Source organism: Alternaria conjuncta (genome assembly GCF_024043145.1).
Source record: "Alternaria conjuncta strain BMP 0040 chromosome Unknown scaffold_22, whole genome shotgun sequence".
Taxonomy (NCBI): domain Eukaryota; kingdom Fungi; phylum Ascomycota; class Dothideomycetes; order Pleosporales; family Pleosporaceae; genus Alternaria; species Alternaria conjuncta.
In genome coordinates this window covers 66,868-94,709 of record NW_026250111.1, presented here as the reverse complement: position 1 = coordinate 94,709, position 27,842 = coordinate 66,868, and the positions used below count along the sequence as shown (strand labels likewise).

General features: G+C 52.8%; 10 protein-coding genes across 10 annotated transcripts; 6 read left to right on the top strand and 4 right to left on the bottom strand.

The window, feature by feature from the left end:
* Positions 1-1,750: 1,750 nt before the first annotated feature.
* Positions 1,751-2,572, top strand: J4E85_010249 (uncharacterized protein; the record flags this gene model as incomplete). The annotated part of the gene is made up of 1 exon (XM_051474461.1): positions 1,751-2,572. The coding sequence occupies one exon, from the start codon at positions 1,751-1,753 to the stop codon at positions 2,570-2,572; it is 822 nt and encodes a 273-aa protein (XP_051321651.1).
* A 195-nt stretch (positions 2,573-2,767) lies between these two features.
* On the bottom strand, positions 2,768-5,898 carry J4E85_010248 (uncharacterized protein; the record flags this gene model as incomplete). Its single annotated transcript, XM_051474460.1, has 3 exons — positions 2,768-3,209; positions 3,262-5,629; positions 5,829-5,898. The coding sequence occupies 3 exons, from the start codon at positions 5,896-5,898 to the stop codon at positions 2,768-2,770; spliced, it is 2,880 nt and encodes a 959-aa protein (XP_051321650.1).
* A 434-nt stretch (positions 5,899-6,332) lies between these two features.
* Positions 6,333-11,289, top strand: J4E85_010247 (uncharacterized protein; the record flags this gene model as incomplete). Its single annotated transcript, XM_051474459.1, has 3 exons — positions 6,333-7,845; positions 7,893-10,138; positions 10,189-11,289. The coding sequence occupies 3 exons, from the start codon at positions 6,333-6,335 to the stop codon at positions 11,287-11,289; spliced, it is 4,860 nt and encodes a 1,619-aa protein (XP_051321649.1).
* Positions 11,290-11,802: 513 nt separating this feature from the next.
* Positions 11,803-13,090, top strand: J4E85_010246 (uncharacterized protein; the record flags this gene model as incomplete). Its single annotated transcript, XM_051474458.1, has 2 exons — positions 11,803-12,696; positions 12,755-13,090. 2 exons carry the CDS (start codon positions 11,803-11,805, stop codon positions 13,088-13,090), a joined length of 1,230 nt encoding a protein of 409 aa, XP_051321648.1.
* A 129-nt stretch (positions 13,091-13,219) lies between these two features.
* On the bottom strand, positions 13,220-14,056 carry J4E85_010245 (uncharacterized protein; the record flags this gene model as incomplete). The annotated part of the gene is made up of 1 exon (XM_051474457.1): positions 13,220-14,056. One exon carries the CDS (start codon positions 14,054-14,056, stop codon positions 13,220-13,222), a length of 837 nt encoding a protein of 278 aa, XP_051321647.1.
* A 511-nt stretch (positions 14,057-14,567) lies between these two features.
* J4E85_010244 (uncharacterized protein) lies at positions 14,568-14,972 on the top strand (the record flags this gene model as incomplete). The annotated part of the gene is made up of 2 exons (XM_051474456.1): positions 14,568-14,597; positions 14,736-14,972. The coding sequence occupies 2 exons, from the start codon at positions 14,568-14,570 to the stop codon at positions 14,970-14,972; spliced, it is 267 nt and encodes an 88-aa protein (XP_051321646.1).
* A 216-nt stretch (positions 14,973-15,188) lies between these two features.
* On the bottom strand, positions 15,189-16,059 carry J4E85_010243 (uncharacterized protein; the record flags this gene model as incomplete). The annotated part of the gene is made up of 2 exons (XM_051474455.1): positions 15,189-15,957; positions 16,004-16,059. The coding sequence occupies 2 exons, from the start codon at positions 16,057-16,059 to the stop codon at positions 15,189-15,191; spliced, it is 825 nt and encodes a 274-aa protein (XP_051321645.1).
* Positions 16,060-16,360: 301 nt separating this feature from the next.
* On the top strand, positions 16,361-22,615 carry J4E85_010242 (uncharacterized protein; the record flags this gene model as incomplete). Its single annotated transcript, XM_051474454.1, has 4 exons — positions 16,361-20,980; positions 21,028-21,470; positions 21,517-21,635; positions 21,687-22,615. The coding sequence occupies 4 exons, from the start codon at positions 16,361-16,363 to the stop codon at positions 22,613-22,615; spliced, it is 6,111 nt and encodes a 2,036-aa protein (XP_051321644.1).
* A 953-nt stretch (positions 22,616-23,568) lies between these two features.
* On the top strand, positions 23,569-25,338 carry J4E85_010241 (uncharacterized protein; the record flags this gene model as incomplete). The annotated part of the gene is made up of 1 exon (XM_051474453.1): positions 23,569-25,338. One exon carries the CDS (start codon positions 23,569-23,571, stop codon positions 25,336-25,338), a length of 1,770 nt encoding a protein of 589 aa, XP_051321643.1.
* A 342-nt stretch (positions 25,339-25,680) lies between these two features.
* Positions 25,681-27,722, bottom strand: J4E85_010240 (uncharacterized protein; the record flags this gene model as incomplete). Its single annotated transcript, XM_051474452.1, has 4 exons — positions 25,681-25,843; positions 25,891-26,609; positions 26,687-26,914; positions 26,970-27,722. 4 exons carry the CDS (start codon positions 27,720-27,722, stop codon positions 25,681-25,683), a joined length of 1,863 nt encoding a protein of 620 aa, XP_051321642.1.
* Between the last annotated feature and the right edge of the window lie 120 nt (positions 27,723-27,842).

The following is a 27,842-nucleotide window of genomic DNA, read 5'->3' as shown; positions in this document are numbered from 1 at the left end:
AGAAAGTGCGATAGCGATACCGATGGAGGAAGCGAGGGCCGACGGATGGGGAAGTGCCTGCCTGCGTCATCGGTGACACAATCAACACGTGAGGGTAGATAAACAAGCGAATGTGCATCCACTCGACTCCGCAACACCTCTCCTTCTCTCTCTTTCCCTTCACCTTGATCGAGTTACAGTCTCGCAACAACAACCTGCGATGGCTGCATGCACGAGCTGCGATGCGCCAACTAACCTCGATTGCCATGGCGATCTCATACTCATCCCTTATGCTGGCCTATCAAGCAAACTAGGCCTATGCAGAAGGTGCCGTTGGAAGGGACGGAATGACCAGTGGGAGTCTGCTCCGGATTGGGAAGCTCTCTTGTGTCTGTGAGTAATGCTGCAGAAGCTGCATGTGAGATGTAAACTGACACCAATAACTTACTTCAGGAACCTGGACTTCCTCCATGGGAACATCGACGTCAATCCAGGCCATCTCGGTCCTCTCGACAAAGAGACTGCGCCAATATTACGTGGGCTAATCGAACTACATGAATACGGCATTCTCACATGCGGCTCTCAACCATTCGAGAAGTCCAGCACGTTCCTTGTCGGGAAGGGCTGGTATCAGAAGCGGCAACGCCCCTATGTGCACTTTCTGCTACCGACATTGCATCGAGATATCTCCATTGACTGTGTTGATGCTTTCATCGAGAGGCTCTTCGCTGACAACAGTATTCTTGTGACGGTGCACTCAGAATGCGATGAGTACGGCGGACCAGGCGACTCGATGCGGAGCAAAGTAGTCACCCCACAAACCTCTGGCCGTAGTCGCTCGACCTATCAGTTTCGTACAAACGCCCACTGGAACAAAGAGGCCGTTACGATAGACCGACTAGCGAAAACTTCAAGAGGGCTATTGACGAAAGCCTGGGAAGAGTGCACCTTCTTCCCAGACACCTCGATCGACTTCTTGAGCCCTTACACGAGTCTGTCCGGCAGCGCAAACGACAACCGAACTTTTGAGGCTACCATAGTCATGAAGCCATTGGCGATCGGGGTGATGGCGCGGAAGTGGGGTGCGAAGCTCGACTTGCAAGACATCCTGCAGCAGCATTGTGAAGAAGCGGGCATACAGCGCGTCTTCCCATGGAGGGCCATAGATGCTGCGGATGCTCTGAATGGTGGAAACCGATGGTCTCACACGTTTTGTGACGATCAAGACGCTTGAGGATACAGAGTTCTGTGGATGAAAAGGTTCCGAAGTCGGAAGATGAACAGGTCTTGGTAACGATTTCATCAACACAGCACCTTTTGTCGCTACCACCTCTCACTAAGGCGATTGAGAACGTAATAAAATAATTCATGAGTCCCTACAACTTGAATGGTTACATCCATATGCTACGTTCTTGTTTCACGTATAAGAAGAGAAGACGTCAGGACTGGAATTGGTACCTGCCTAAAGCGGTAAAGCGCATGTAAACCTCAAGGGCGCAGTTCCGACCCATACTTTACGGTTCTAAAGTATCTCGAACATTCCTTTGGCTGTTAGGCCCTCCATAATTTCAAGTGACTCAATCGAACATCTGTTGCAGCAGGCGAGCATAAAGAAGGTCGCATGTGCGGTAGATTTTCTAGGTATACGGCGTGCGCAATCCTCTTCCGCGGCACTACAACACAAACAACAAAACGGGCATCCCCAACCCGCCACACCTACGATAAAACCACTACGAATTCCATCTCTGATACCTCTCGACCGATCATCACAATGGCAGACCCTCTATCCCAAAGAACAGACCCCCTCTACCAAAAAGATGGCCAAAAACATACCCACACCTCCGCCATAACTTCAATCCACGCCCTGTCATCCCTACCCGCAGATACTCAATCCCTCTTCAAACCACCACCAGAAACCAAACCCTATGTCCTAACAACACCCTCAACCATCTTCCACGCCCAAGGCGGCGGTCAACCCTCGGATGTTGGAACCATCTCAACGGGCAGCACCACATTCCACGTGCACCAAGTCCGCAAAGTCGATCCCGCGATCCTGCACATGGGCGTCTTCTCTCCCTCGGACAAGAAATTCCAAGAAAGTGGGGAAGCAGAAGTAGAGCAGAAAATCGACACTTCGAAACGGCACCTACACTCTCGGATCCACACCGCCGGCCACGTCATCGGTCTCGCAGTCGCCCATCTAAAAACCACTGGCACAATCGCTCCCGACGTCGTCGACGGAAAAGCGTCGCACTACCCCGGCGCCGCATTCGTAGAGTTTTCGGGTCTCATTCCGGGAGACAAGAAAGGTGAAATACAAGCCCGAGTCGATGAGATGGTAGCCGCGGACATGGACGTCAAAATCCATTTCTGGGATGAGGAGAAGGCGAAGAAGGAGTGTACGGGGGTAATGGAGACGCTGAAGGGGGATGAGGAGGATGGCGTTAGGGTTGTGGAGATAGGGAGTGAGGGGAGTTATCCGTGTGGCGGGACGCATGTGCAAAGGCTGAAGGAGTGTGGGAGGGTTGTGTTGAGGAATATTAAGAGGCAGAAGGGGGTTACTAAGGTTAGTTATGAGGTGCAAGACGCGTGATTTGATTGTGCACATGGTGTGCAATTGCGATATGTATTCAGAGTGTGTTCCCCTTCGTAGGAAAATATCCACCACTTTTTCTCTACCTGGTATCATTTGTCCTAAATCCTATTTTACCTGCGCCTAACCCCGCATGCTATCATGCGCACCTGCCCTCTCATATCTTCTGAGCGCCTCTTAAATATGCCCGCTGCTCTAGCTCAAGTAAGCAGCCAAAGCTTGCTTCGCAACATCGTCCAATCGTTCTTGCACAATCTTGATGATACGGCCGCCGTGACGTGCATCCGCATCTTTCAAATATCGAGCCACCCAATCCTTCACATCGGTGATTTCCGGGAAGGGATCGCGTGGAGCCTTCTTGCAGGTGTTCAGCTGGGTGAAACCGACACCAAAACCGAGCTCGTCGACATCGGCATCGGGGATGATGTCATCTGCGGACGTGGGCATAGGCGGGTTGACCAGTAGCTCGATCAAGCGCTGTGTGGTAAGGGCCCAACCCTTGGGGTAACGGCTAACGAAGGCTTCCGCATCGCCCAGAGACTTGGTGAACGACACAACTGCGGTCTTGCGGTCGGTTGGGCGGGCAAGCTTCTGGGTGTCGGGAAGAATGACAGTCAAGTAGATAGGCTTGAAGATGCTATTACGAAGTTAGCAATTGATGCCTACAATTTGGAGAATCTTTCACTTACTCATTCTGAACCTTATCAGACTCTTTGATGAAGAAGTCAGCGCCAAGTCCCTTGTCCAGTCGCGCTGAAACGAAGTGGTAGAACGCAATGAAGCGCTGCTGGAAGTTCTCTGTCTTCATGTTCGATAGTCTTGTGAGCATGAGCTGGAGGATGGTGACAAAGTAGGGTTGTAGCGCGTCCGCTGGGATATGCGCAACGACAGCTTCAATCAGCTCGAACGAATATGTCTCGTGAGCCTTGCTAGTGACCAGCTTCTGGAAAATACCCAGAATAGGCTCCAATTGGCTGCTTGCCACGATGTTTTGTGCGTCGCGAGCAACCATTGCACTCAACAGTCGGGCTAACGCAGGGACGTTACCACGCTGCTCCCAGACCGCACCCTTGAGGATGATGCCGAATACACCCCTGTAGTATTCGCTAAGTTGGCCTGAAGGGTTTGCTTCTAGTAGCGCAGAGAAGATCTGGAATATGTACGGAGAGAATTCCTCAACGTTGTTCTGCAAGCAGGTTGCAAAGGGCTCGTAAAGCTTTTCCTCGAAGAACTGAGGATGCTTTGGGGCACAGAAGCGGACAAGTGCACCTATACCTTCGAACATGTAGTACTGGAAGCGAGGGTTGCTAGGGTTGTGCCTGATGACCTTGACGATGTTGATGAAGCTTTGAAGAATCGACTCGCATATGGGCAGCACATCATCGCGTATGAAGATAAGTACGCGCATAACGCACTTCATCAAGAACTCGTTTTCCTGGATCTTCTCCGGGGCAGAGCTCATTGTGATGAGTTTGAACAAATGCGTCAACAAGTCTTTCGATGAGCCAACAACGTCTGACTTGGGTATTATGGGTTGCCGTTTGTCGTCTGTCATGTACAGAGCACGCTCGACAGCTATGGCAGCGTATGTGTGGATGACGTAATTGTCATTGCCCAATTGGTTCACGAGCAGGGGGAAAGCAGCGCGCCAAAGGTCTGGTGATAGTAGGCTGCGGAAGACGTACAGGAACTTGATAGCATCGACCTTCAAAATGGGCGATACGTTCTGAGCCTGGAGGTCAGCTGCGACGTGTGTCTGGAAGAACTCAAAAATGTTGACGTTCTCGTTGACGCTCATGATACCTTGGCCAGCGGTAGCGGTTCCCTTGGCAGCAATGGCGGTGAAGAGGTAGACTGCGGTATCCTTTGACTTCCAGTTGTTTTGGGGGTCGGCCGCATAGTTTTGGAGATAGGCGTCGATGTACTTCTGGGAAGTAGTCGTGACAAGTCCCTCGAAGCGGTCCATGAGTTTGCGCAGGAAGTTGGTGGCAGCACGTCGACGCGTATCGTTGTCGGACCCCTCCAAGTCTCTCCTGATGAACTCAATCGGCTCATCCTCGAACAATTCCACATCAGACTCGCGCAGAGTAAGGTTTGGCAGGATGACCTTCTCGATGATCTGGACTAGGACAGACTCGTTGTTGAATGCCTCGGCGTGTTGTGTGGATGCGACGGCGGTGAGGAACTGTAGCGCCTTGCTGACCACGATGTCGTACTTGGTCTCGAGACCAACTGACATGAGGAAACTCCAGGTGCTCTCGATGAAGGGACCCAGGTGCGACCCAAATGCGTCCTCGTATTTCTGGATGTAAAGCATGAGCACCTCGAAGATGCCCGCGCGCACGTACTCTTGCGGCCCTGACTCTGTGTCATCATCGGTGTGTAGGGCGGGGTTGTCGAAGACGAGGTACTTGTGGAGAAGGCCTGAGATGATTCCGATGTGGTCTTCGAAGACGGGGGGCAGATCCTGGCAAGAAAGATCGTAGAAGAGCTTGACCAGGAGGTCTAGCGTTGTGAAGGCGCTCTTGAGGACCTGGGGGTTGCCTTGGGAGTTTGTGATGAGGGCGTCGGTGTTCTCGAGCAGCTGGAGGAAGGGAGTGCCGAACTTGGACAGGACGTGGTTGATCTCGGTGAAGAGGTCGTCGGAGCGGAACAGCGGCCGCCAGCGCTTGAAGATGGAGTGTGCGACTGTTAGCACGCCGTTGTTGACGACGGTATTGTCGGGTGTGAGGCGCGAGACGAGGTCGTCGACTAGGGTGTCCCATCGCTGATAGAAGTCGCTGTCGGCAATAGCGCTAATGGCCTCGCCGAGCTGTGCCTGCAGACTGGCAGGTACCGAGACCATAAGGCCGATGAGTTCCCTCTTGATGGCCACGACTTCGGCCTCGGGCAGCTTGTAGTTGCCATCCTCGTCGACCCAATTCCGCTTGACGAAGTTTTTGAAGTAGAGGGCGGCCGAGAGTCGGGTCGTCTGGGGGTTCGCGTCCGAGGCGACGATCTGAAGGAGGGAGAGGGAGAAGCCGGGCTTCTTCTGCTCTTCGCTGATTGCGGCCTCCGCTGTGAAAAGTTAGCATTGCATGCTGCGTGGTGTGGGGGATGGAGGGGCAAGAAGGTGGCCTGGATTCCAGACGAATGCGCATATACTGAGGCATACAAAGGCTAGTCTGTTTGTATCCTGCGTATCCAAGCATACGCGCATTCTGTCCAGAAATGCAGGCTACACCACATGAGCACTGCGGGAAACACTGCTACGCACCTTGCTTGTTCTGCCGCGGGTCGAGCGACGCCTGAAGCAGCTGCGAGAGGGTAGCGATATCGGCAGCCATGGTGAGAGGCGTAGAGGTGCAGACGTAGAGGACGGGTGGCTGGTGGACAGAGAGCTCGACTGTTTGGCCGATGGTTGCTGTTTGGGGTGTCCCACTTGCGGCGCTAGGGCCTGTCTCTGTGTGCAGGGATCAGGGCCATGACCCCAGCCCTGCCCGGCGACGACTGCTCTCGATTTCTGGATGCCGTGCTGCTGTCTGGCAAGCTCGAGTCCGCTACGACGCTGCCTTCCCGCCAGGCGTGACCCCTTCCCTTCCCTCTCCACCCCCAGATGGGCTCCCCCAGCCGCCCCGCCTCTCCGCCGCCCAGCACCCATGATAGACTCGATGCGCCAGCGTTACTCTCATAGACATCCTCTTGGGCCCTCTCCGCCGTAGTCGTCGAGCCTTCGCACTCCCCACCAGGCAAACCCCATCTGCGCCGCCGCGACCGACGCATGTCTCCGCCGGCCGACCATGTCCCCCACACGCCCGACCGCCGCTCCTCCACCCAGGCGCTCTTCACGGCCTTCCGCTCTCTGACCGGCGGCCGTCTGAAGAGCCCGACGCCGCCGCCCTCAGTCTCGTCCGCCACCAGCACGCCTGCGCGCACACCTTCGCTGGGCACCATCCGCCCCGGCTCCATCCCTAGCCCGCACTCAGCCGACGGTACCCTTCAGCGCATCAGCCAGGTCACAGGCCAGCGGACGGGCAAGCCTGTGACGGGCGGCCCTCCCGAGCTGCACGACCTGATAGACCAGCTGCAGCGCAATCGCCCATTCGCCGAGCGCGTCGTGGCTGTGGACAAGATATGCGACATCCTCGAGGCGTATCCGGTGCAGAACATACTGGCCTTGTGGTCGGTCGCAAGTGACTTGCTCCTTCCCGAGCAGCCAGACGATGTCGCGGAGGCGGGGTACAGGCTTCTTAAAGGCTGCGCATCGCTTTCCGACCTGGCCAGCATCGAGCGCACTCTCTTTTTCGACGCCGCCTGTCTGCGCAAGAATGATCGCTATTTCGATAGAAGACTCGATGTCATCGCCACCCTCACCAACGATGGGCGCAACATTGATTCCTGCGAGTCGGGCATGGTCTCCTTCATCCTGACCTCCCTCGATAGCTGCTTCCAGGCCAGTTGCGATGCCTTCCGCGGCCTAAGGGGTAAATCCAACGGCAAGAGAAGTGCTGCCAATCCTCCTCCAGAAGTCGCCAACATGTTTCGCGCCTTCCAATTTGCCACGGATATCTGCAAGTTCAATGCCAAAGTCTTCACCGACGACGATCTGGACCTCCTGGTACGACGCACCGTCTCCATTTGCAGGGCCACGACGCATCGTCCCGATGTGGAATGTGGCGTCAAGCTGTTCGATACAATCATCACCTATGTGCACATACCTAAGCAATCCCTGCGACCCTGTCTCGAAGTTCTGTGTGAAATCCATAAGAGGATCACCGATCTCCAGGATCAAGCCTGGAACACGCTGAGCAACCTGTTCAAGTCCCACGTCGGACAAGCTGCCATTTCTGAATTGCTGCATCTGCTTCTAGATGGCCCATCCCGGGAGACTCTGGAAAACGAGAGTCTCAAGAAGAAACTAGACAGCATGTACAGGGGCACTACTCTGGTGTTGCGCCTTCTGCTTCTGGAAGATGGTCGCAACGAGCTGCCCAAGGTCCCCATGTCTTTGCTCTTCCCAGCCCTGAAAGCGTCAATCAGGACACCTGGCACCGACCAAGAGCAGATAATCATAAGTCTGATAGATGCGGTTCTGGCCCAAGAAGGCATGAGGGATCTCTTGCTTGCTGAAAGTGACTTGGGGGACATGCTGCAGGTCATACGTGTGTGCGCCGAGCGTGACGACGAGCGTGTTAGCGCCAGAGCATCTAGATCGACAGATCATGCAAGCAGTGCGAAGAAGGACGTCCTTGAAAGACAGATATCACCTCATGCAGACAGTCTGTCCAATGCTGGTACGTGTACACTCAATCACAGGATACCCCTTACTGACAAATTCTAGGCGGAGCAGAGCATACCAACGACGTCTCCGGATTCCATGAAAGAGATGCAACATCCCACCAGGAGCTCTTCCGACGTGATCCAGAAGACGGCATCTTTCAAGTGCTGGTCAAACTAGACCACATCAGCGACGCACTTGACTTCATCCAACGCGAGAGTGTCATGGAGCTTTTCTTGCACCTTTCACACCGTGTAAGCGACGCGACCGCGGAGCGAGTGATAGAGTACTTTGTAACCGGACGCTACCTTAATCCTTCCCATGCCGGCTGGTTTGACCTCTGCCATCGACTGGTCGCTGGCATCTTCAACGACACCACACGGCCACGCTCGCTGCGACTGCTTGTGCTCCGATCACTACGGGAAACTAACCAGGCCGTCGAAATGCTGTGTTCCAGCGAAACAGTATCGCAGTCAGAAGAACTCCTTCTGGACCGGATTGAAATGGAAGATGACATTGAAGTTCTGCAGGAACTAGTAGATTTCGCCGTGTACGTAGCTGATCGAGAATCGACCGCCCGGTTCTCCGAGATTGTTCAAGTCTTGCAGCGGCGTCTGGACCGCCCACGGACTGCATCTACACCTTCGCTACCGTCATGGCAGTCTCACCAATTTCTGTTCAAAGAAGATGGGTGCTCCCCTTGTAACGTCATCGCCACTGCTTATGTACGGCTTTTCACTCGGAGTGTGACACATTCGGCCCAAAAGACACGCATCCTTTACGAGCTCCTAAGACAAATTGCCGGAAGAGATGCATACGCGCATGATGCACGCCTTACAGCTCTCAAGCTACTCTTTCGTTTGCGCGCCGACGCTCGCCATGCTTTAATAGTTAGCTCTTCATCAGAAGGTCAGCGGATTGCCGCAGAGCTCTGCCGTACAGAGGAAACAGCTATTGCGCCAGAAAAGTTTGAAGACGGTCCAACATCCGACCACAACAGATCAGAAGACAATTCTTCGTGGCGGGACCAACGCAAAACCTCTGGTTCAAGTCCTCGTTCTTCTCTCAATCGCCACACCGGCCGCTCGAATGCCCCCGCGGGCCGTGTATCAAAGCCGATACCTCCTTTGTGGATGTACCCTGGCCCCAAAGGACTTCCCGAGGAACCGCCATCTGAATCTAGTCGCGTAGTCTTCTCCCATATTGATGTGGAGAAATACCCTCTCAGTGATGATATCCTGGACATGGAAGTCACATTGTGGCTGGAGTTGATCATCTCACTCCTACAAAGACCACCCGATTGGGAGATTTATAGCTACGTACTCGTTCATCTTGGGCCTCAGCTCTCCAACCAAGCGCTGGTCCGCAGCTGTGTTGCCCAGCTCAAAATGTTACGAAACGTTCTTTGCGAACAAGTACGGAATGCGAGCTTCCACGAACCTCCGCCGCACACCCTCCTGAAAAAGGCTGATGTTGCCGTCTGCCTTTTCCATATATTGACGATCATCATCAGCTACCACGAGTACTTCGAAAAGAGCGAGGAAGATGATCTTGTGAAGTCCTTCCTACAAGGGATCGTGCAGTGGGACAGAACGTCAAAATGGTGCATCCACGCACTTTCAGTCTGCTGTTTCGAAATACCACTGTCGGTCAGCAAGTCACTCGATAGCATCGTACAGAAAATGTCGCAAATCATCACGAAGCCAGCTACAGCGATACACATATTGGAATTCCTCACCTCCTTGGCTCGTCTTCCAGAACTTTTCAAGAACTTCCGCGAAGACGAGTTCAAGCTAGTTTTCGGTGTATGCTTCCGGTACTTACAACACATACGCGACCAGCGTGACCGGACAGCGAACGGGCATTCGCTACAAAGCGGGCATCGGACATTGCGACACAGCGGCGCATCAAGAGACTTTGCGGCATCGCCCGATCTTGGGGCCAACAAGCCAAGAAGCGTCGAGGACGACCTACCTCAGTATCTATATTCCCTCGCGTATTACGTCATCACATTTTGGTTCATGGCGTTGAAGATGGAGGACCGCCCAAAGCAGATACCATGGATCACAAAGAATCTACACTATACCGACAGCTCCGGACGGCAAATCATGGAGGAGCAAGGACAGGTCATTCTGGACATTATGAACATGGTAGCATATACAGATCGCGATGAAACAACACGCGAGGAAAGTTCCTTCAAGCCTGGCGATGGAGAAGTCTGGAAGAAGACATGGATCGTTGGTAATGCTCTTGTGACAATAGAGACCGCTGCAAGAACCGGTGCCTCTGTTGTCACGACACGCCGGCCGGTAAGTCTTTCTGCTTGTGTGTTGTCAGTACATCTACTAACTTTTGGCAGTGCGGTACCCGCTTTATCAAAGTACGGCCCTTGATCACGTCGCCACCACGACATCAAGTTCCGATCACCATCGGCCTTGCTTCCCAAGCATTCTATTCCAACACATATGTCGGTATTCTGCCAGACGATATCTTCCAGTCATTTTACGCCCCACTCGACCTGAGCAATCCACCTATTCCGTTACCCGATGACGAGCCGACACGCCGTGCTATTACTGTGTTCGACCGGATCGCAACGGTAGACAACTACAAAATAGGTGTCATCTACATCGGCGAGGGCCAGACGAACGAGAGAGACATTTTCATGAACGATATGGGATCCCCAGCATATACTGCTTTCCTTAGTGACCTAGGTACATTATGCCGTCTGAAGGGGGCGAAGTTCAATACTGGTGGTCTCGACACACGCGAAGACAGGGACGGCGAGTTCACCTATGCTTGGCGGGACCGCTGCATGGAGCTTGTCTTCCACATTCCTACAATGATGCCGACCAACCCCGACGACGACATGACGTATCCGAACAAAAAGCGGCACATTGGAAACGACTTTGTCAACATCATTTTCAACGACTCTGGCTTGCCTTACAACTTCGACACGTTCCCGTCGGCCTTCAATTATGTACATATTGTCATTTCTCCAGAGTCAAGGGCCAGCTTTGTCGACCGTCGACTGGATGCAGATCCCGACGGCAGGAATCGCTATTACAAGATTCAGACCATCTCAAAGCCAGGGTTCCCCGACATATCTCCTGCCGTCGAAACCAAGATTCTTTGCGGAAAGTACCTGGCAGACTACTGCCGCCTCATGGCTATTAACGCCGTTGTCTTTGCCAGCGTTTGGTACATCCGCGAGGGTGGTGATTCCATATCGTCCTGGCGTAACCGACTTCGCGAAATCAAGCGTCTCCGAGAACGCTATGGGGCGAATGATGCTCTACCAAGCCACCCACCACCTTCGTCGCCTGCAGGCAGTCAAGGACTGTCAAGTCCGCCGTCTCGCGAACAAAACCAAATCTCGCCATTCCAGCGCATGAGTATCGCGACGCATATCACTGATGGAACTAGTCGCAGTTCCATCAGCAGCTCTTCGCATGACGTTTGATACTGTAGACCAAAAGTTGTTTGTTTCCGGTATTGCGACACGTCTTACACATATACATATACCCAGGGGTTTTATGACCTCACAAAAGTTTGTTGATTTTACGGTATCATGAGAAGGAGATTGAGTACTAGCATTGCGTGGAGTTGCTGGTCAGGCACAGGCCTAAGACAAAAAGTTCTGATTGCTTTTACTATATTGTATATGACGAAAGACGACCGATGTTTCGGTTATGAATTACAGAAATTAAAATCATGAGTTACGTGTATGTAGAGTACCTCACAGACTGCAATATACACATGCAATATACACACTTGCACTGTCACCAGGACCAATCAATTTTGTATTTCAGAACAAGTTTGAGATGATGCCTTTCCTCCGATGTCGAAATGTGGTGCTTCGGCATGGATATCCACTTCAGGATGGCAGATCCCCCGCCAAGGCCTATACTACCCGAAGTCGCATCTGAGGATTCCACCTCGAGCTCGAACTTCGCAACTTCCACGACACGACAACATGGCTGCTCCAAGACTGCCGTTCCTGTGGCCTATGCTATTTCAGCCGACCAAGTCGTCACGAGTAGGCGCGTCGATAACAAAAGAGCGTGCGTCGCCATCTGTTTCCCGCACGCGACAAGCACGCCGTCATTTCACGACTTCGCCCCGCCAATCGGAGCCACCGAGCACACAGCGATATGGAAAAGCATATGAGCACGCAGCTCCAGCATTGGACCAAGAGCCTCCGAAAGAACCTCAAGAGAAGGAGCCTGTGTCCAACGAGAAGCCCCCGCAAGACCCCGTTCACGAACACGAAGAAGTAGAGGAAGATGCGCCAACAGCAACAACCAGTCCAACCACACCTACTCAAGCAAGCGCAACAGAAGAAGAAGCCCCGCCAACAACGCCGGCGCCTGACCCTCCCAAGAAAAGCGATACAAAACCCGTCGACAGCGTCCTGCACATTCCCACCGCGGCTGAAGAAGAGTCGCACAAGGCACCGCACCTGAAGACACCACCATATGTCCATCATTTCGATACCTACGGCCTCGTGCGCAAGCTCTCGCAATCCTCATATACACCCGAGCAGTCCATTACCATAATGAAAGCCGTGCGACAAACCCTTTTGGATAACATGGAGTTGGCGCGTAAGGAGCTCGTCAGCAAGAGTAACGTGGAAAATGAAACATACCTCTTCCGGGCCGCATGCAGCGAACTGAAGACGGAAATAGGCAATGCGAAGAAAGGCGAGATGGAGAGGATGCGCACGGAAAGAGGGCAATTGCAGCACGAGGTCGATATTCTAGGGCAGAGACTAGGACAAGAGACGACACATCTCAGAGACGAGCTTAAGGGGCTTTTCGACGACAGGAAGATGGCTGTCAGGCAGGAACAGAGGGTCATGGAGACCAAGGTATGTTGTTCATCTCATTTCGTCTTCGGCGCAACATACTAACAGTAATGTTCTATAGATCCAAGAACTCAACTACAAAATCACCGTCGCGCTCAACTCTGACGCGCGATCCGAGGTCGAGGGCGTCCGATGGGTGCTTACCCGCCGCGCAGCCATCACAGTCGGTGTCAGTGCGTTTATGCTCTTCGTTGCGCTACGGTACACGAGCTATGTGCAGCACCAGCTACAGGAGGAGAAGAGGAACAGACCGCCGCCGCATCGCCCGAGTCCACTGGAGAATTTGGCGGATAGCACGACGACGGCGAGTAGACCGGTTGTGGATGTTGCTAGTCCTACTCAAGGGGATGCATTGGGTGGGGAGCTGCTGGCTACGGAGGGTGTGTCGTTAGGCTAGAGACCATAGCATAACGATTAAGGCGCCTTCATCGTTCCACTTTTCTACAACTACCAAACATTCTTCCGTGATACGTGATAAGTGCGCTCTGCAGATCTCCCTTTCCGTACCAACACTGCCTCGCCAACCCTACAACTTATGCTTCTTCTCCCCACTAGCCAACCTCGCAAACTCCTTCTGCGGCACGCCCTTCAAAAACCTCTGCAAGCCTCCCATCACCTCTTCCACGCCCTGCCGATCCAACGCCTCCCGATACGGCTTCTGAATCAACTCTTTGATCAGCACCAAACTCTCGCTATTGAGATGATCACCCAGCCTCTCCTCAACTTCCTTCCTAACCTCCCCAAGGAACTTGTCACTGTAGCTCTCATCCTTGACATCGACGCCAGCATTGATGACCTTGTTAACAAAGCCCGTCGCTACCAACTCATCACATGTGATGCGTTTCGACATAATAAGCGCCTCATTCGCCTTCGCAATACCCAACCTCCTCACAAACCCAATACTCGCATTCCCCTCAGCCACAAGCCCCAACGAACTAAACGGCGTAAGCAAAAACGCATGCGGCGCCGCATACACGAAATCGCTAAACGCGACCAACGCCGCTGACAGTCCCACCGCCGGTCCATTCAGCGCCGTAATGAGTATCTTGGGATGCGTGTAAAACGCATGTGTGATGTGCAGGTTGTTGGATACAAAGGACTTTAGGTACTGGTGGCGCTCGTCGATGGCGCTGCTGTCGGTGGTGGAGCCAAAGGTTACGTCTGCGCCTGCGCTGAAGAAACGGCCCCGGCCCGTGAGGATGGTGATGTAGATGTCGGAGCGGGCGGCGACTTCGTTCATGGCGCGCGCAAGCAGGTAGTAGGTGTCTGCGTCGAGGGCGTTTAGTTTTTTGGGTACGTTGAGGGTTATTATGGCGGTTTTGTTGGTGTAGGTGAGGAGGATGGGGGAGTCTGGGGACGACATGGTGGGTGGGTTTGCGTAGCGGGCTGGATATTGGGAGTTGAGGTGTTGGTTATGATGGCAAATCTGGATGTGTTTCTTAGGTGCGACGATGGTTATGTTAGTTGGAGTGCTTGAGAGATTCTTAGTTGAGATGTCAGTGAGCCGAGGCTAGAATGCGGAGACGGGATAGGCATTGTAAGACAACCGAGCGCGACAGATTGGATGGATGGACTGTAACAGTTAGTCTTCACTACTTATGAAGACAGGGATACGGCTTTGGTAGGGGAATAGTTTGAAGTTAGGTCTAGTTGGCAGGATCCCAGGTTGCAGGCACATGTGAAGGTCACGGCTTCCCCAGCTTGGAAGTGGGGAAACACGCGGAGGTAAGGCTGAAGATTAGATCTAACCTCTTATCGCCGAACCATCACCGATCAGATCTGCGAAACTTCGACTCCATCATCACTCCACCCAAGCGCGAAAGTCTTCGGAGTGCGCCGCAAATACCACACGACGTCGACTAGATACCGCAACTATGGGTGGCCCCAACCTAGAAGTGTTCAAGGTACGTAGAGATGATCCCTACAGCGCCTCGCGCATCTCTGTCAAAAGCGACTACACCAATAATTCCACTTGCACTCCACCTGCACTCCAACCAAATCGAGCCTGACACCCTTGAACATACACTGACCAGACATTCCAGTTCGGGATGTACATTCTCTTCCCAATCAGCATCATGTACTACTTCGGCACGAACCTCGACGGTAAATTTACCGTTCCCGATTTCTGGCCCAAGCCCGGCCAAACGCACAAGATCCCGTACGATAGAGACGAGATTGCAAAGGAATTGGAGAGGTTGAAGCAGAGGAATCTCGAGAACAAGAGGAGGAGGGAGGAGCAAGAGAAGTTGAGGGAACTGGGCACCGGCAGGGAGGAGTAGAGAGGTCGGGACAGCATGCTGGATGCACTCGAACAACACCCCATGACAGGCACCGAGCCACGAGTACGAGCGAACGAGAAGTGACGATCTGAGGTGGGGAATATTTGCTGAGAGATACCAAGCGCGAAGACACAATTCGTTCTGCGCCGCTATTGGCGTTATTGTACAATACTGTATACTACAAAATGTACGCCAGGCTGGGGAGTCAGAGACAGATCACGCAGTGACCTTGCCTCTTATCTCGTCCCAGACATCATCTCCTATGCTTCCCTTGGTCCAGTTCATGTATACTCCTTGTACACCCTGCACCTCCTGCAGCTCATCCAAGAAGCTGCCCAACTCTTTAGCCGCACCCTCGTCCTCTAGAGGCACCTTTGTATCCTCATTAGGATCGTAGATGATCTCGCTCTCCTCAATTTCTACATCTAGCTCCTTCGCCAGTCTCTCCGCCGTCTTGTTCGTCATCGCAGGCTCGGTGTATAACACGACTCTTCCCTCGGCGTCTTCGTCTACATCTAGAACGCCGGCTTCAAGGGCTGGCTCTAGCACCTCGTCTACGCCTACGCCATCCTTCTTCTGTATTATTATCCGTCCCTTCTTTTCAAACATGAAGGCTACAGTGGAGATGCTGCCGCCTGCCTCTTTTATGAGTAGTCGTATGTCGGCTAGGGTGCGCAGCTTGTTGTCCGTTTGACATTCTATTATTGTGGCGACGGAGGGCGGCAGGATGGCTTCGAGCAAAAGTGATTCAAGGGCGGCACCCGATGCGGAGAGTCCTTGTCCGCGGGCTATGGCGGCTTCGATAGAGGCTTTGGGCACGGCGGACTTCTTCGCGGTCGAGATTGCGAGGGAGAGGCGGGGGTTCATGTCGGGATTCGGGCCACCGAGCTTGACGGCGTTGGTGATGTCGCGGGTCATAATAGACCGTTGCTTGGACTTGCCAGCGTCATTTTTGGCTTTGTCATGTTTGATGGAAGACCACTTACTGTAGTATGTTAGCAGTGTGCCATTGGATTGCGAAGCTGACGTACGAGTGGCCTGATTGTAGATTTGGGGTGGTGCTCAAGCATCGCACCTGCTCTTGCATGCGCCACTGTCTCGGACGAGAAACATATCTACAAGAGCAGCATATCGCATTCTCCTTGGGAAACGCAGATAAGACTGCGCGACGTAATGGGACAGACATGGAGGCAGATATTGGTTGTTGGCTCGCAATAGTACAAAAGTTGGAGATGCGTGCCTGCCAAGACGGGGGTCCGCAACTCCCACATGCACCCACCGGCATCTCCACACTGGACATCTGTCACGTCAAGACTCGCTACGACATGAGCAGCCGGATGCGATAACTGCGATAACGAGACCGACGTCACGCGATCCCCTCACCAGCCATGGCCGCAGACGAGCCAGCCGCGGATCAAGGCCCCTCCAACCCTGAACTCGACATCAAGAAGCTCCACGCGCTACCTTCGGAACAGCAAGACCTCTACTTGCTGACCTTCAGTTCCGATCTCGCCCGCCATGTGGCCTCCTTAGATGGCGACGGCGCCTCGGCCCACCAGATATACATCAAGAAGGAGATATTCCAGATCGTCAACCTCGCGTCCCCCGCCCCCACACGAGTGATCCGAAACAACCTGGGACGAGCAATTGCGGGCATTTTCGAAAAGGGAGACAGGAAGCTGCTCTTTGAGTCTATCAATGAGTCGGTTGGCATAATCAACGCGGCGGGAAAGAGCGAGAAAGATGTTAGGACGAAGCATGCGGCTGTGCATTGCTTGGGTGCCATCTTCGAGGCCGCGGGCGATAGTGCTATAGGGCTATCTCCACTGGCTGTCAAGTCGCTGCTGGGCCTTGTCAAGTTCTCGCAAAACTACACTGGACTACGAGCGGCAGTGTTCAAGGCTGTTGGCAAGGTCTTCAAAGGCGTTAGCTCGCACGCCGATGAACTCATTGCGAGAGACGCGTGGAAGCAGGCGCGCAATGCTGGCAGCGACAAATCATACCTCGTTCAGACAGCGGTGTTCTACTGTTTAGAACAGCTACTCCGGCACACGACCTTTTTCGACAACTCGAACGACTTCGATAAACTGCAGAATGTAGCTTGGAAGGCGATCGACAGTCCCTCGTCGTCCGTGAGACGCGCTGTTGCATCGTGCATCAGCGCTGCGTTGGTGAAGAACTACTCTGAGAACGCGCCAGTTGACCTTCCCATCCTTGGCATTACCCGTTCGTCGACCGCGCAGAAGAAAAAGAAGAACAGAAAACCGGGCGACGACGATGGTGATGATGTGGTTATGGAGCGCTCAGAGTCTCCGGCACCCAAGAAGTCGGCTTACCAACTCTCCTTCACCATCGCGAGTCTTCTCAAACTGCTTGCAACACAGTACTGTCGACCGCAAGCTGGCAATCGCGCAAGAGCTGGAATCGCCGTGTGCTACATCAAGACCATCAAGGGGCTGGGCGAGCAGATCGTCGAGACCAAATATCCAGAGATCGCGCGCAGCTTATTCACGGACATTCTCAGCAACAACGTCATTGTACAGAATCGCTACCGCACACTTAGCACTAGGAAGTTCGTTGCAGTCATACTGGAAACAGTCATTGGTCGCGAGATGCTTGGAGAATCTGGCCAACTTAATGCCGCAAGATTCTTGGTCAACGAGATATTGAAGGACTATCCCCAGGCGCTCAAGGAACGACCAGAGCCAACAAAGCAAATTTTGATCGGGGCTCTGAGTACGCTATCTTCACTCTTCAATAGTTTGGGATCTGCCACAAATGTCATTGCGGACTCCTGCCGCGATGCCCTCCTCCAGGTCTTACAGCATCCGAGTTACACAGTTCAGGTGACCGCTTCCGCCTGTTTGCGCTCTTTTGTGCTTGCGTGTCCACTTCAGTTACTGCCAGCAGTTACGATCTGTATGAACAGCGTCAATCGAGAGCTTGGTCTTCTTGCTGGACCGAGACAATCACCCAGAAAGTGCGTTGGTCTCGCGAACGGCCTTTCTGCTGTACTCAGCACGTCTACGTCTCAACCACTCCATGGGTCCGTAGACGTAAACTCGAGAGTACTCCAACAAGCCACTTCACTACTCAAATCTGCGAGCAACTCAGATCTGAGAATTGGATCTACACAGATTCAAGTCGCATGGATCCTGATCGGAGGCTTGATGACTCTTGGTCCCAATTTTGTCAAGATACATCTTTCTCAATTGCTCCTGTTGTGGAAGAATGCGCTTCCGAAACCCCTAAACAGAGACAACATGGTACAAAGGAACTACCTGGAACTCTGCTTCCTAGCACATGTTCGGGAGTGCGCTTTAGGCTCTATCTTGACCTTCTTGGAGTTCAACAGCCGCATCTTAACGCTTGACGTTACGAAAAGACTGGCAGCGATGCTGCAAAATACAACAATGTTCCTGAATACCCTACCGGCCAAGAAGACAACGGATGACATGTCTCAACGGCTGTCACCCGCACTTCAACTTCACGACTTTGATCTCATGGTCCGGAGGAGAGTGCTTCAATGTTACACTAAACTTGTCGAGCTGAGTCCAGCAAGTAGTCATGAGGTGTTACTCCAGACAAACTTGTTACCTTTCGCCATCGCATCCTTCGCAGAGCCGGACAACTACACCACAAGCTCATTTAGTACGGCAATCGCAAGTGCTGCAGGAACGTTCGAAAGCATATGGGAGGTGGCTGATAACCATGGTTTCGGTGTCACTGGACTGGTGCGTGGGTTCGACATCACACCCCTTCCTGGAGAGCAAGAGACTGGTACCCACCATCACTGGCTCACGAGGCATGGACCTGAGTCGATTATTGACCGCACGCTTCTATCACCCATCTGTGGTGCTCGTGAACACGATTCGATATCCTTGTACATCAGAACATCAGACGAGAGCCATGAGCTTCCGGATCCACCAGCGACTGAAGTCGTCAACTCGGCACTTCAGTTGTTTGCGATATGTCTACCACTCCAAACTGCTAGGATCCAAGAAAGCATTTTGGAGCAGATGACATCATTCCTTTCCGCAAGTAGCCTGCAGCGCGACATTAACAGAAAGACGGCCATGATGGTCAACATTGCATATGCGGTGCTATCTGCTCTGAAGGTTGCAGTCAAGGAGACCCGCTCGGCTCCAGGAAGTCTGAAAGGACCGGCGGTCGAAAAGGTGATGCAGGATCTGTTGCATGTTTTTGTTGTCCTTCCCGACCCGTTCATCCGCAACCTTGCTAGTGAAGCTTTGGGTCGTCTGTGCAACAGCTCTGGAAACGCTCTCACCACCACTGAGGTAAACTACCTGGTCGACCAGATCGTCGCTAATCGGGAACCCAATGCTCGTTCTGGGTATGCTGTCGCGCTTGGCTGTATACACTCTCAGCTCGGTGGTATGGCTGCTGGCTTTCATCTCAAGAATATACTTGGAATACTGATGTCGCTCGGCAATGATCCCCATCCGGTTGTGCACTTCTGGGCCATCGACAGTCTATCGAGGGTTGCTGACTCCGCCGGTCTATCCTTCTCCAGTTATGTTACCAGTACGCTCGGCATGCTAGCGCAACTATATGCAGCCGACACACACAACGATGAATCGATGTCTCCGGCATATTCGAACATTGAGATCGACATACCTACCCCTGCCGTAATCGCGCGATGCGTCGACAGCACAATCAACGTGCTTGGGCCGGACCTGCAAGATGTTGCAAAGGCAAGAGATCTGATCATGACTCTTGTCGGCCTCTTCCAGGGCGATGCGGATGAGCTGATCATCATCGAGAGTCTGCGCTGCCAGGAACATATTTCGCTATACGCGCCTGGCCACATGGAGTTCTCAGCCTACGTGAAACAATTACAACGGGCGGTTGAAAGCAGCTCGACACAAATCCGTGACATGGCTATCGACGGGTTACACAATCTCATGAGGCGCAACACGGAGGAAGTCATACGTGCTGCCGATCCCGGTCTGGAAGATCAGCTGTGGCATGTTCTCGATCGTGACTCTGAGCATGAAGTAGTGCGGAATATCATCCGCAACTGGCTGCATCAAACTGGCTTATCGGACACCGCGACATGGGTTCAGCGATGCCACTCAGTACTCACAAAAACGAAGAAAGTCGAGACGCAAGACAAGATCGAATCGAAGCCAAAAGCAGGAGCGACTGATTTGCAGGACGAGGAAGTCGCGGGCTTTGCATCAGCGTCTAATGCGCCTGGGGCTGAGGCTGGAGATGGCGCTCAAGTCAGTCAGGAACTACTCAAGTGGCAAGTGCGAACATTCGGTATGGATTGCTTGAGCGAGCTTGTCGCGATGGTGAGCAAAGAGGCCACATTCAGAGAGGAGTCACCCTGTGTCATGGCCTTACAGCAGAGGGTTGCTGATGTTGTGCGCATCGCTTTCTCTGCATCGACCGCCGGTGTAGTACAACTGAGGATTCGCGGCTTGAAGATTATCGACCAAGTGCTCAAGCTATTCGGCAAAACACCCGATCCCGACTTCGCTGAAGTCACTTTGCTTGAGCAGTACCAAGCTCAAATCGGTTCAGCTCTTACCCCAGCGTTTGCAGCAGATTCATCGCCTGAGCTCGCCGCTGAAGCTGTCAACGTATGCGCCACGTTCATTGCTACCGGAATCGTTACAGATGTAGATAGAATGGGTCGTATCCTCAAGCTGCTCGTCTCAGCGCTTGAGAACTTCTCCAGCGAATCCGAAACCGCAGCAATCGGCGATCTCAAAGGACTCAGCTCGAACGCTCAAGTCATGGTCAAAATGGCAGTCTTCTCAGCGTGGGCAGAACTGCAGATTGCGAGTGCCGAGCAAAGCTACTTGGTGGATGTACTGAAGCCACACATCGCAAAGTTGACTCCTCTTTGGTTAGCGTCGCTCCGAGAGTATGCCCGTCTGAGGTTCGAGCCCGACATTTCTTCTTCCATGGGTTCTGCCTCTCTATCTGGAAGTCTAGACACAATCTATGCTGCGCTCAACCGCGAGACGCTTTTGAAGGTATGTTTGGTTGTCGAAAACCTTTGATCAATATTAACAAAGTGCAGTTCTACCAAGATACCTGGCTCAACCTTGTAGATGCCATTGCCAGCCTCATTGACGAAGACAGCGAGTTCGTGTTTGACGCTTTAGATGGCAAAACCGAGTTGTCGGAATCTACCCCCAATGGGAAGTCTGATCACATCAACTACCGCGATGAGCCTGTCGCTTTCTTCTTCGTTCTCTTCGGACTTGCATTCGAAGCATTAGCAGGCCGCCCAGGTGATCTACAAGCGTCCAAGGAGCAGATCCTGGAAATATTGCAGGCACTGAAGAAGATTCTGCGACCTTCGGTATCTGGTCATGCAATCTATCGGGAAGTTGTGTTCTCAGAAACGATGGATATGCTAGATCGACTCGTGCTCACGGAGGGCTTGACGGTTCAAACAGTCATCGTCGAAATCACACGGAACCTGTGTCTTGGCCATCCATCTGCACGCAGAGACCAAGGGTAAGGACATCCGGAAGCTCTACAATTAGCTTGCTGACATCGATAGAACTACCGCCGCGGATGAGCATCTTTCCGAAGACATTGATCAGCTGTTCGAGTTAACCAAGATTATGGTGCTAGTCCTGTCTGGACTTGTGCCTGGGTTGGAAGACAGCAAAGCCAAGGGTATGTTGGCTTCAATATTGCGTCATAAGCAGTCGCTAATCTCACTCCTAGCACGCCACGAGATGAATGAAGAGGCGGTCGCTCTACTGACAACAGCGCTGTCTGCGCTCGTAGATGCCGCGCAAGTCTTCCCATCGATTATCAAGGCTGACCTTCACGCTTGCATCCTTCACATTTTCGCGACCATACTAAGCACTGGGGCCTGCCAAACCACAGTCATTCCTCAAGCGCTTCCGATCTTCAAGCGCTTCATCACCAGTCTCGCACCGCATGCCGAAGGGACGGATGACACTAGCAAGCAACTCCGCGCAACTCTTTCGCGCTTCCTCGCAATTCTCAGATACGCACAGCAGCGTGAGTTTGATGCTGCTCTTGCATGTGAGAAGAATACCGTTCTTGCGACTACCATCTTACTGAGCTCCGCCGCTTCTGCGTTCTCACCTGACGATCCGCTCGTCAAGCGCTTCATCGACGACCTCTTCGACTGTCTTGGCACGGTAACAACGAGCAAGGTAGCAGCAGGCTGCTGTCGCTCACTGCTGCTTCTACCCAAGAAAGGCGCTCTTGAGACGAGCCTTGCTAAACTCATCCTTCCACCAACACTCGCCTTCTTGGCAACGCCTTCTGATGTAGAGGGTCTTGACGAATCTCGCACAACGCTCGCACAGACTCTTGTCACATTCATCTCCACACTACCACAACCGTCACAGCGCCAGACTGCGACCAAGATCATTATACCTGCGCTGTTGGCACGGGCGCAGAAGGAGCCCAAGGCCAGCCAAGAAATTGCGGCGCGCTTACTCGAGATCGCTAGTGCGGATCAGCAGGCGTTTAGGGGCGTGGTGACCGGGCTAAACGCCGACCAGAGGAGTTTCATGGAGGGAGTGCTCAAGAGCGGGCAAGGACCGAGAAGGCAGGAGGCTAGTAGGGAGGATGACGGCATGCCAAAGATCGCGCTCAAGATGGACTTTGGCTCATAAGACTCGTTGTATGATCTACGGCGTTTGTCTTCCAGGTCGACTACATCTCCCTCTGAATCCCCTTCAACGAGCGGTTGACTCTTCGCATCTGGATGCTCAGCTTACTACATGTCAGCAAAAGAAGGGGCGTGCGCTGCGCGGGTCGCATGCATGCATAGGCTCTATTGAAGGACACAGATCCACCATTGGCGCGGTCTGCATTGTAGGTAATTCTTATTGGTCGCTGTGGCGATTGTTGGCTTTGTGCGCATCTTCAGGCTAGACAGGAAGTCATGGGTGAGCACATTAGAGCTAATTCCTGGAATGGGGCTTTCGAGCTAGACGCCTTCCGGCGAGTTGCAGATCAGAAGCATGTAAGCCACATGGCGGCAGTATACTCTAACCATGCACTAATGTTCGATGTTGGATCTTGACCAGTGACTTCTACAGTCGCCTACCCGCGATTTGGGGGCTGAACCGATGCTATTGGTAGAACATTTCAAGCCTCCGGGAGACGGCTCACCACCGCTGCACCCGGAAGCGACTGCGGGTGTCACAGAACCACGCCTTCTCAATTCCGTCGCCAAGCTGACGACCCAATTTTCATGTGGATGACATGTCGCGACCCGTGCCGTGGAGAAGGTATGAGCAAGAAACCGCCACGCCCGCGATGCACGTCTGATCCTGCCAGTCGGTGTCTTTACCTCTTCGAGTGTCGCTCGCCACAAAATGAGTGAATAGCCAGACAGATACACGAGACATCTTATCGGCTTACGGTGGTCTCGATCTCTTTGTAGTATCTTTGGTTCCTTTATCTTCTCCCGCAGTCTCGGTGCTGAGGCTCTGCATGCTCTCTCCGCTGCACGCCATTTCGCCCTCCTTATAGCCGTCGGCCTCCAGCACTGTTTCTTTCGTTCTTGGATCAGCGAGCACCCAACATCTGTTAGCTGGCCAACATCACCCTACGACGAGCAATGTCAAACGACCCCGAGGTCGAGCATAAGGCGGCTGTTAGCCAGGTTCGCAATGCCCCTCACGAAAGTTCACATGGATCGGAGAAAGACGCAGAATATCTTAGCAATACCCCAGATGGCGACAACACGGTTGACACCAACTTCCAGGCTGGTGTTCAAGACATCGAAGCCGTGACGCTCTCCTGGACCACCGGAGCGCTGGTGACTGCCTATATCCTCATATGGCTGGTCTACTTCATCCAGGGCTTGGTAGGCCAAATCAGCAGCGCCTTGATACCCTACGTTACCTCTTCTTTCGCCCTTCACTCCCTCACCCCTACCACCAGCGTCCTCAGCTCTGTCATCGGAGGTGTGACGAATCTCAGCATAGCCAAGGTTCTGGACGTTTTCGGCCGCCCACAAGGATTCCTTCTCTGCTCCATACTCGCCACTGTCGGGCTTGTTATGTCGGCTGCTTGCAACAACGTTGAGGCATACGCTGCGTCGCAGATCTTCTATACCGTCGGCATCAATGGTGTTGGATACAGTCTGAGCGTGTTCGTCGCAGACACGTCATCATTGCGCCACCGAGGTCTTATCCAAGCTCTGGCTGCTTCGTCCTCTTTGATCACCGCCTGGCTTGGCGGACCGATCTCTACGGCATTTCTCAACGGAGCAGGCTGGCGTTGGGCCTTTGGCATGGAAAGCATCCTCGTCCCGGCGGTCACCCTTCCTCTTTTCGGCCTTTTCACTTACCACTACTTCAAGGCGAAGAAGCAAGGTCTGGTACCCCAACGGTCGAGTGGACGCACATTTTGGGAGTCGTTCAAGTACTACATGCGCGAGTTCGACGCTGTTGGTCTCTTCACGCTATCTACTGGATTCGCATTCTTCCTTCTGCCGTTCAACCTCTACACTCTGCAAGCCAAGGGATGGGACTCGCCCATGATCATTTGCTTTCTCGTCTTCGGTATCATCTTACTGATCCTTTTCGGAATCTGGGAGCGATTCTTTGCTGAGATTTGCTTCATCCCCTGGAACCTTCTTCTGGATCGCACTGTCGCTGGAGCGTGTCTCCTGTCCTTTGCTCTCTTCTTCAGCTATATGTGCTGGAGTTTGTACTTCACCTCCATCCTGCAAGTCGTCAACAACCTCAGCGTTACGCATGCCAGCTACATCATGTCGACCTATAGCGTTGGTGGCTACATCTTGGCTATCCTTGTCGGTGGCTTCATATCCTATACTGGACGGTTCAAACCAGTCACTCTCTTCTTCTCACTCCCTATGGTAGTACTCGGAACCGCACTGCTCATCCACTTCAATCAGCCCACGGAAAAGATCGGTTATATCGTCATGTGCCAGATCTTCGCCGCGTTTGGTGGTGGCGTCATGACAATCACGGCCGAGATTGCCATCCTGGCCGCAGTCAAGGAGCAGCAATACTTCGCTGTCGCCATCGCTCTGGTTTCCATGTGTGGAGGTGTTGGTGGAGCCATTGGACTAACGGTGTCCTCTGCAATTTGGCAAGACGTGGTCCCCAAGAAGCTCATGGAGTACCTTCCGGCGGAAGAACTTCCAAACTTCTTGATGATCTACGCGGATATCACGACGCAGCTGTCGTACCCAGTTGGATCACCCACTCGTTTGGCGGTACAGAGGGCTTACGGAGATGCACAAAGATATCTGTTCATCGCAGGTACTGCTGCATGGATCATCGGCATAGCTGGCGTGCTCATGTGGCGAAACATCGACGTTATTGGCATGAAGCAGACAAAGGGCCGTGTATTCTAAGCTACATCAACATCTCGAGACAGCTGTTGTTAGAAAAGCGGGACATCGTTCTTCCAGCTTCTTGGTCTTGAGAGCAAAGAACATGAGACCTGCAGTACCTGAATCACCATGCACTAGAAACCCTTCTCTTCAACTCTTGTTACATTCGCGAGTCGCCTGTATACTTTGTATTATCGTAACCTCTTCCCATCGTTGATGTATTGTTGCGCGCTTGCCAGAAAAAAACGCCGGATGCATGATGTGCAAACTCCTGAAATCCTCCCAAATTCTTCCTATATATACACCACGCATGCTTTCCATAACTCCCTCCTCTTTATTACCCTACCAATGATCCGAGAAGCCTCAGCAATGCATGCCATAGTTCGAAAACGCTTGCGACGGGTCAATAATGATGGAATCGTCCAAATTCGTGAAAGCCAACAACTCCGAATTAATGTCGTAGGCGCCAGAATCATCGAACGTAAGATCAAGACTTTGCTGTGTCTGTAGCGGGGTCATGAAGTTGCTGCGGGGGTTAGTGTTATGGCTTATGTAGGCTCGTTCATCACTTACGGATCCCAATTGCCCCATAATTGAGCGATCATCTCGTCATCGAGATGCACCTGCCCATTCGACCCATTCGCGTCTCCGTTGTTCTGTTGAGCCTGGCCAGTGATACCCAGGTCTGCGAGACGTAATGGTGTTTCCTCAGTTACCATTTTGGTAAAACCTATCTGCTCCATACCACGTGTGAGCTCCACTAGCTTCTCGATATGCGCGCTATACCGGGATGTTCTGGTGTGTGCGTAGGCAAGGATAAAGATCATGATCAGCCGTAGGATACATGTGCTATCAAAGGCCGTCAAGCTCGATAGTGTACCATCGTTTGCCATTTGTGTCAGTATCGAGATGCTCTTCTGTGCGGCGTCGATGCACATCTTGCCCATTCGCTCGAACCATATTCTTTTGCTCGAAGCCAGCGTCCCGTGCTTGATGACGAGGTACAGAAGGAACGGCCGCGTGAGGAGTATCGTGGTGCTCCAATATTGGAGATGCAAGAGTGCAACCGCACGTCGGTGCGTGGGAGGCGCGGGTACGTCGTATTTGAGATGCGGTGGCATCTGGCGATACCACTTTTGCAGCAGCAGAAGGGAATTTGATACGGTTGAGAAGGATATCGAGTTGGCGGAGCGTTCCATGTAGACTGACTGTATGATCTCACGCTTCAAGCGACAGAGAGACACCGATGTCGCCATCCATGATAGCGGGGTATGGAGTCCGGGATATAGTATCTCATAACCTTTAGTATTGACGCGTTATGAATGGGCGATTTTAGACTTACCTGCTCTGACGGCATGGGTGTAGTGACCTTCGTAAACCGCTCATCTATGACCGTCGGACTCCCGCCTCGCGAAGATAGTTCCTGGTCGAGCTGGAACAGTGTCCACCAGATTCTGCGATTTTGTTCTCGCTCTATTGTAGTTCCAGACTCAGCCAGTTGGTCACGATGTAAGCCTAGAGAAAAGGCCATCTGAACGCTAGCGCCCATGTACAGATAAGCGCTGACCCTGGAGCAAAGGTTCTCCATAGCGATGCTCTGAGCAGTGGTCAGCCATGCCGAGAACAGTTTCAACAATGCCAAATGTACATACCATCGTAGCCATAGCACGTATACTGTCGACATCGGCCTCATCATATACTGCCGGAATGAGTTGTTTTGCAAGTGTAAGGTAGTCCTCGGATGTCTTCAAGTCTAATGCAGCTGGCCAATCCGGAGGCGGAGAGTTGCCATTGGCGCCTACATAGTTGGCTGCGCCAATAGCGAACATCGTGTACAAACAGCACATCCAAGAGCTCGACGAGCGGGGTGTCGACTCGGAGTACGTGTTTTCTATTCGTCGGAGCAGGGTTTCCACTGGGTATAACCAGTACGTGCAATGGACATCCTCTAGAAACCGGGAGATGTAGACGTCGCACAACTCTCGACCGGGAAGGTAGTAGCTCTCTTCAAAACCAGGAGAATTCGAAGGCGAGGAGCCTGGTAGTGTAGGCGGATATGAGCCTACTTTGGGGCCTGGGATAATCGACGGGTCCTTCCTTTGCATACCCAAAGTGGCCACAGCAGCATTAAAGGGTATTTCACTGTGAGCGCCAACGTATCGAAATTTCCCTCTTGAATCTTTCATCATGCAGCCCAACGGCTCATGCAGTTCCTGTACGTCTTGTTCCTCGCCATCATCAACACTCTCTGCATCCTCAGGCGACTCTTGGTCATTACTGAAGAGGCCTTCGGTATGCTGGACAGGCTCCGCATTGAATGTGCCTTCCTTGATGGCTTTGGCAATGGTTCGGAGCGATTGCAGGTTAAGCTCATGCCCAGGGAAGAAATGTTCGAGGATGCGCATAGAACATTGGTATTCTTCCTCGGTAACATGGTAATAAGGCCTTTTCCTTCTTGGGGTAGCGATTGTGCACACCGCGCCTGTGCGTGCGCAGTAACGACATGGTCCCGGGACTTAAGATTG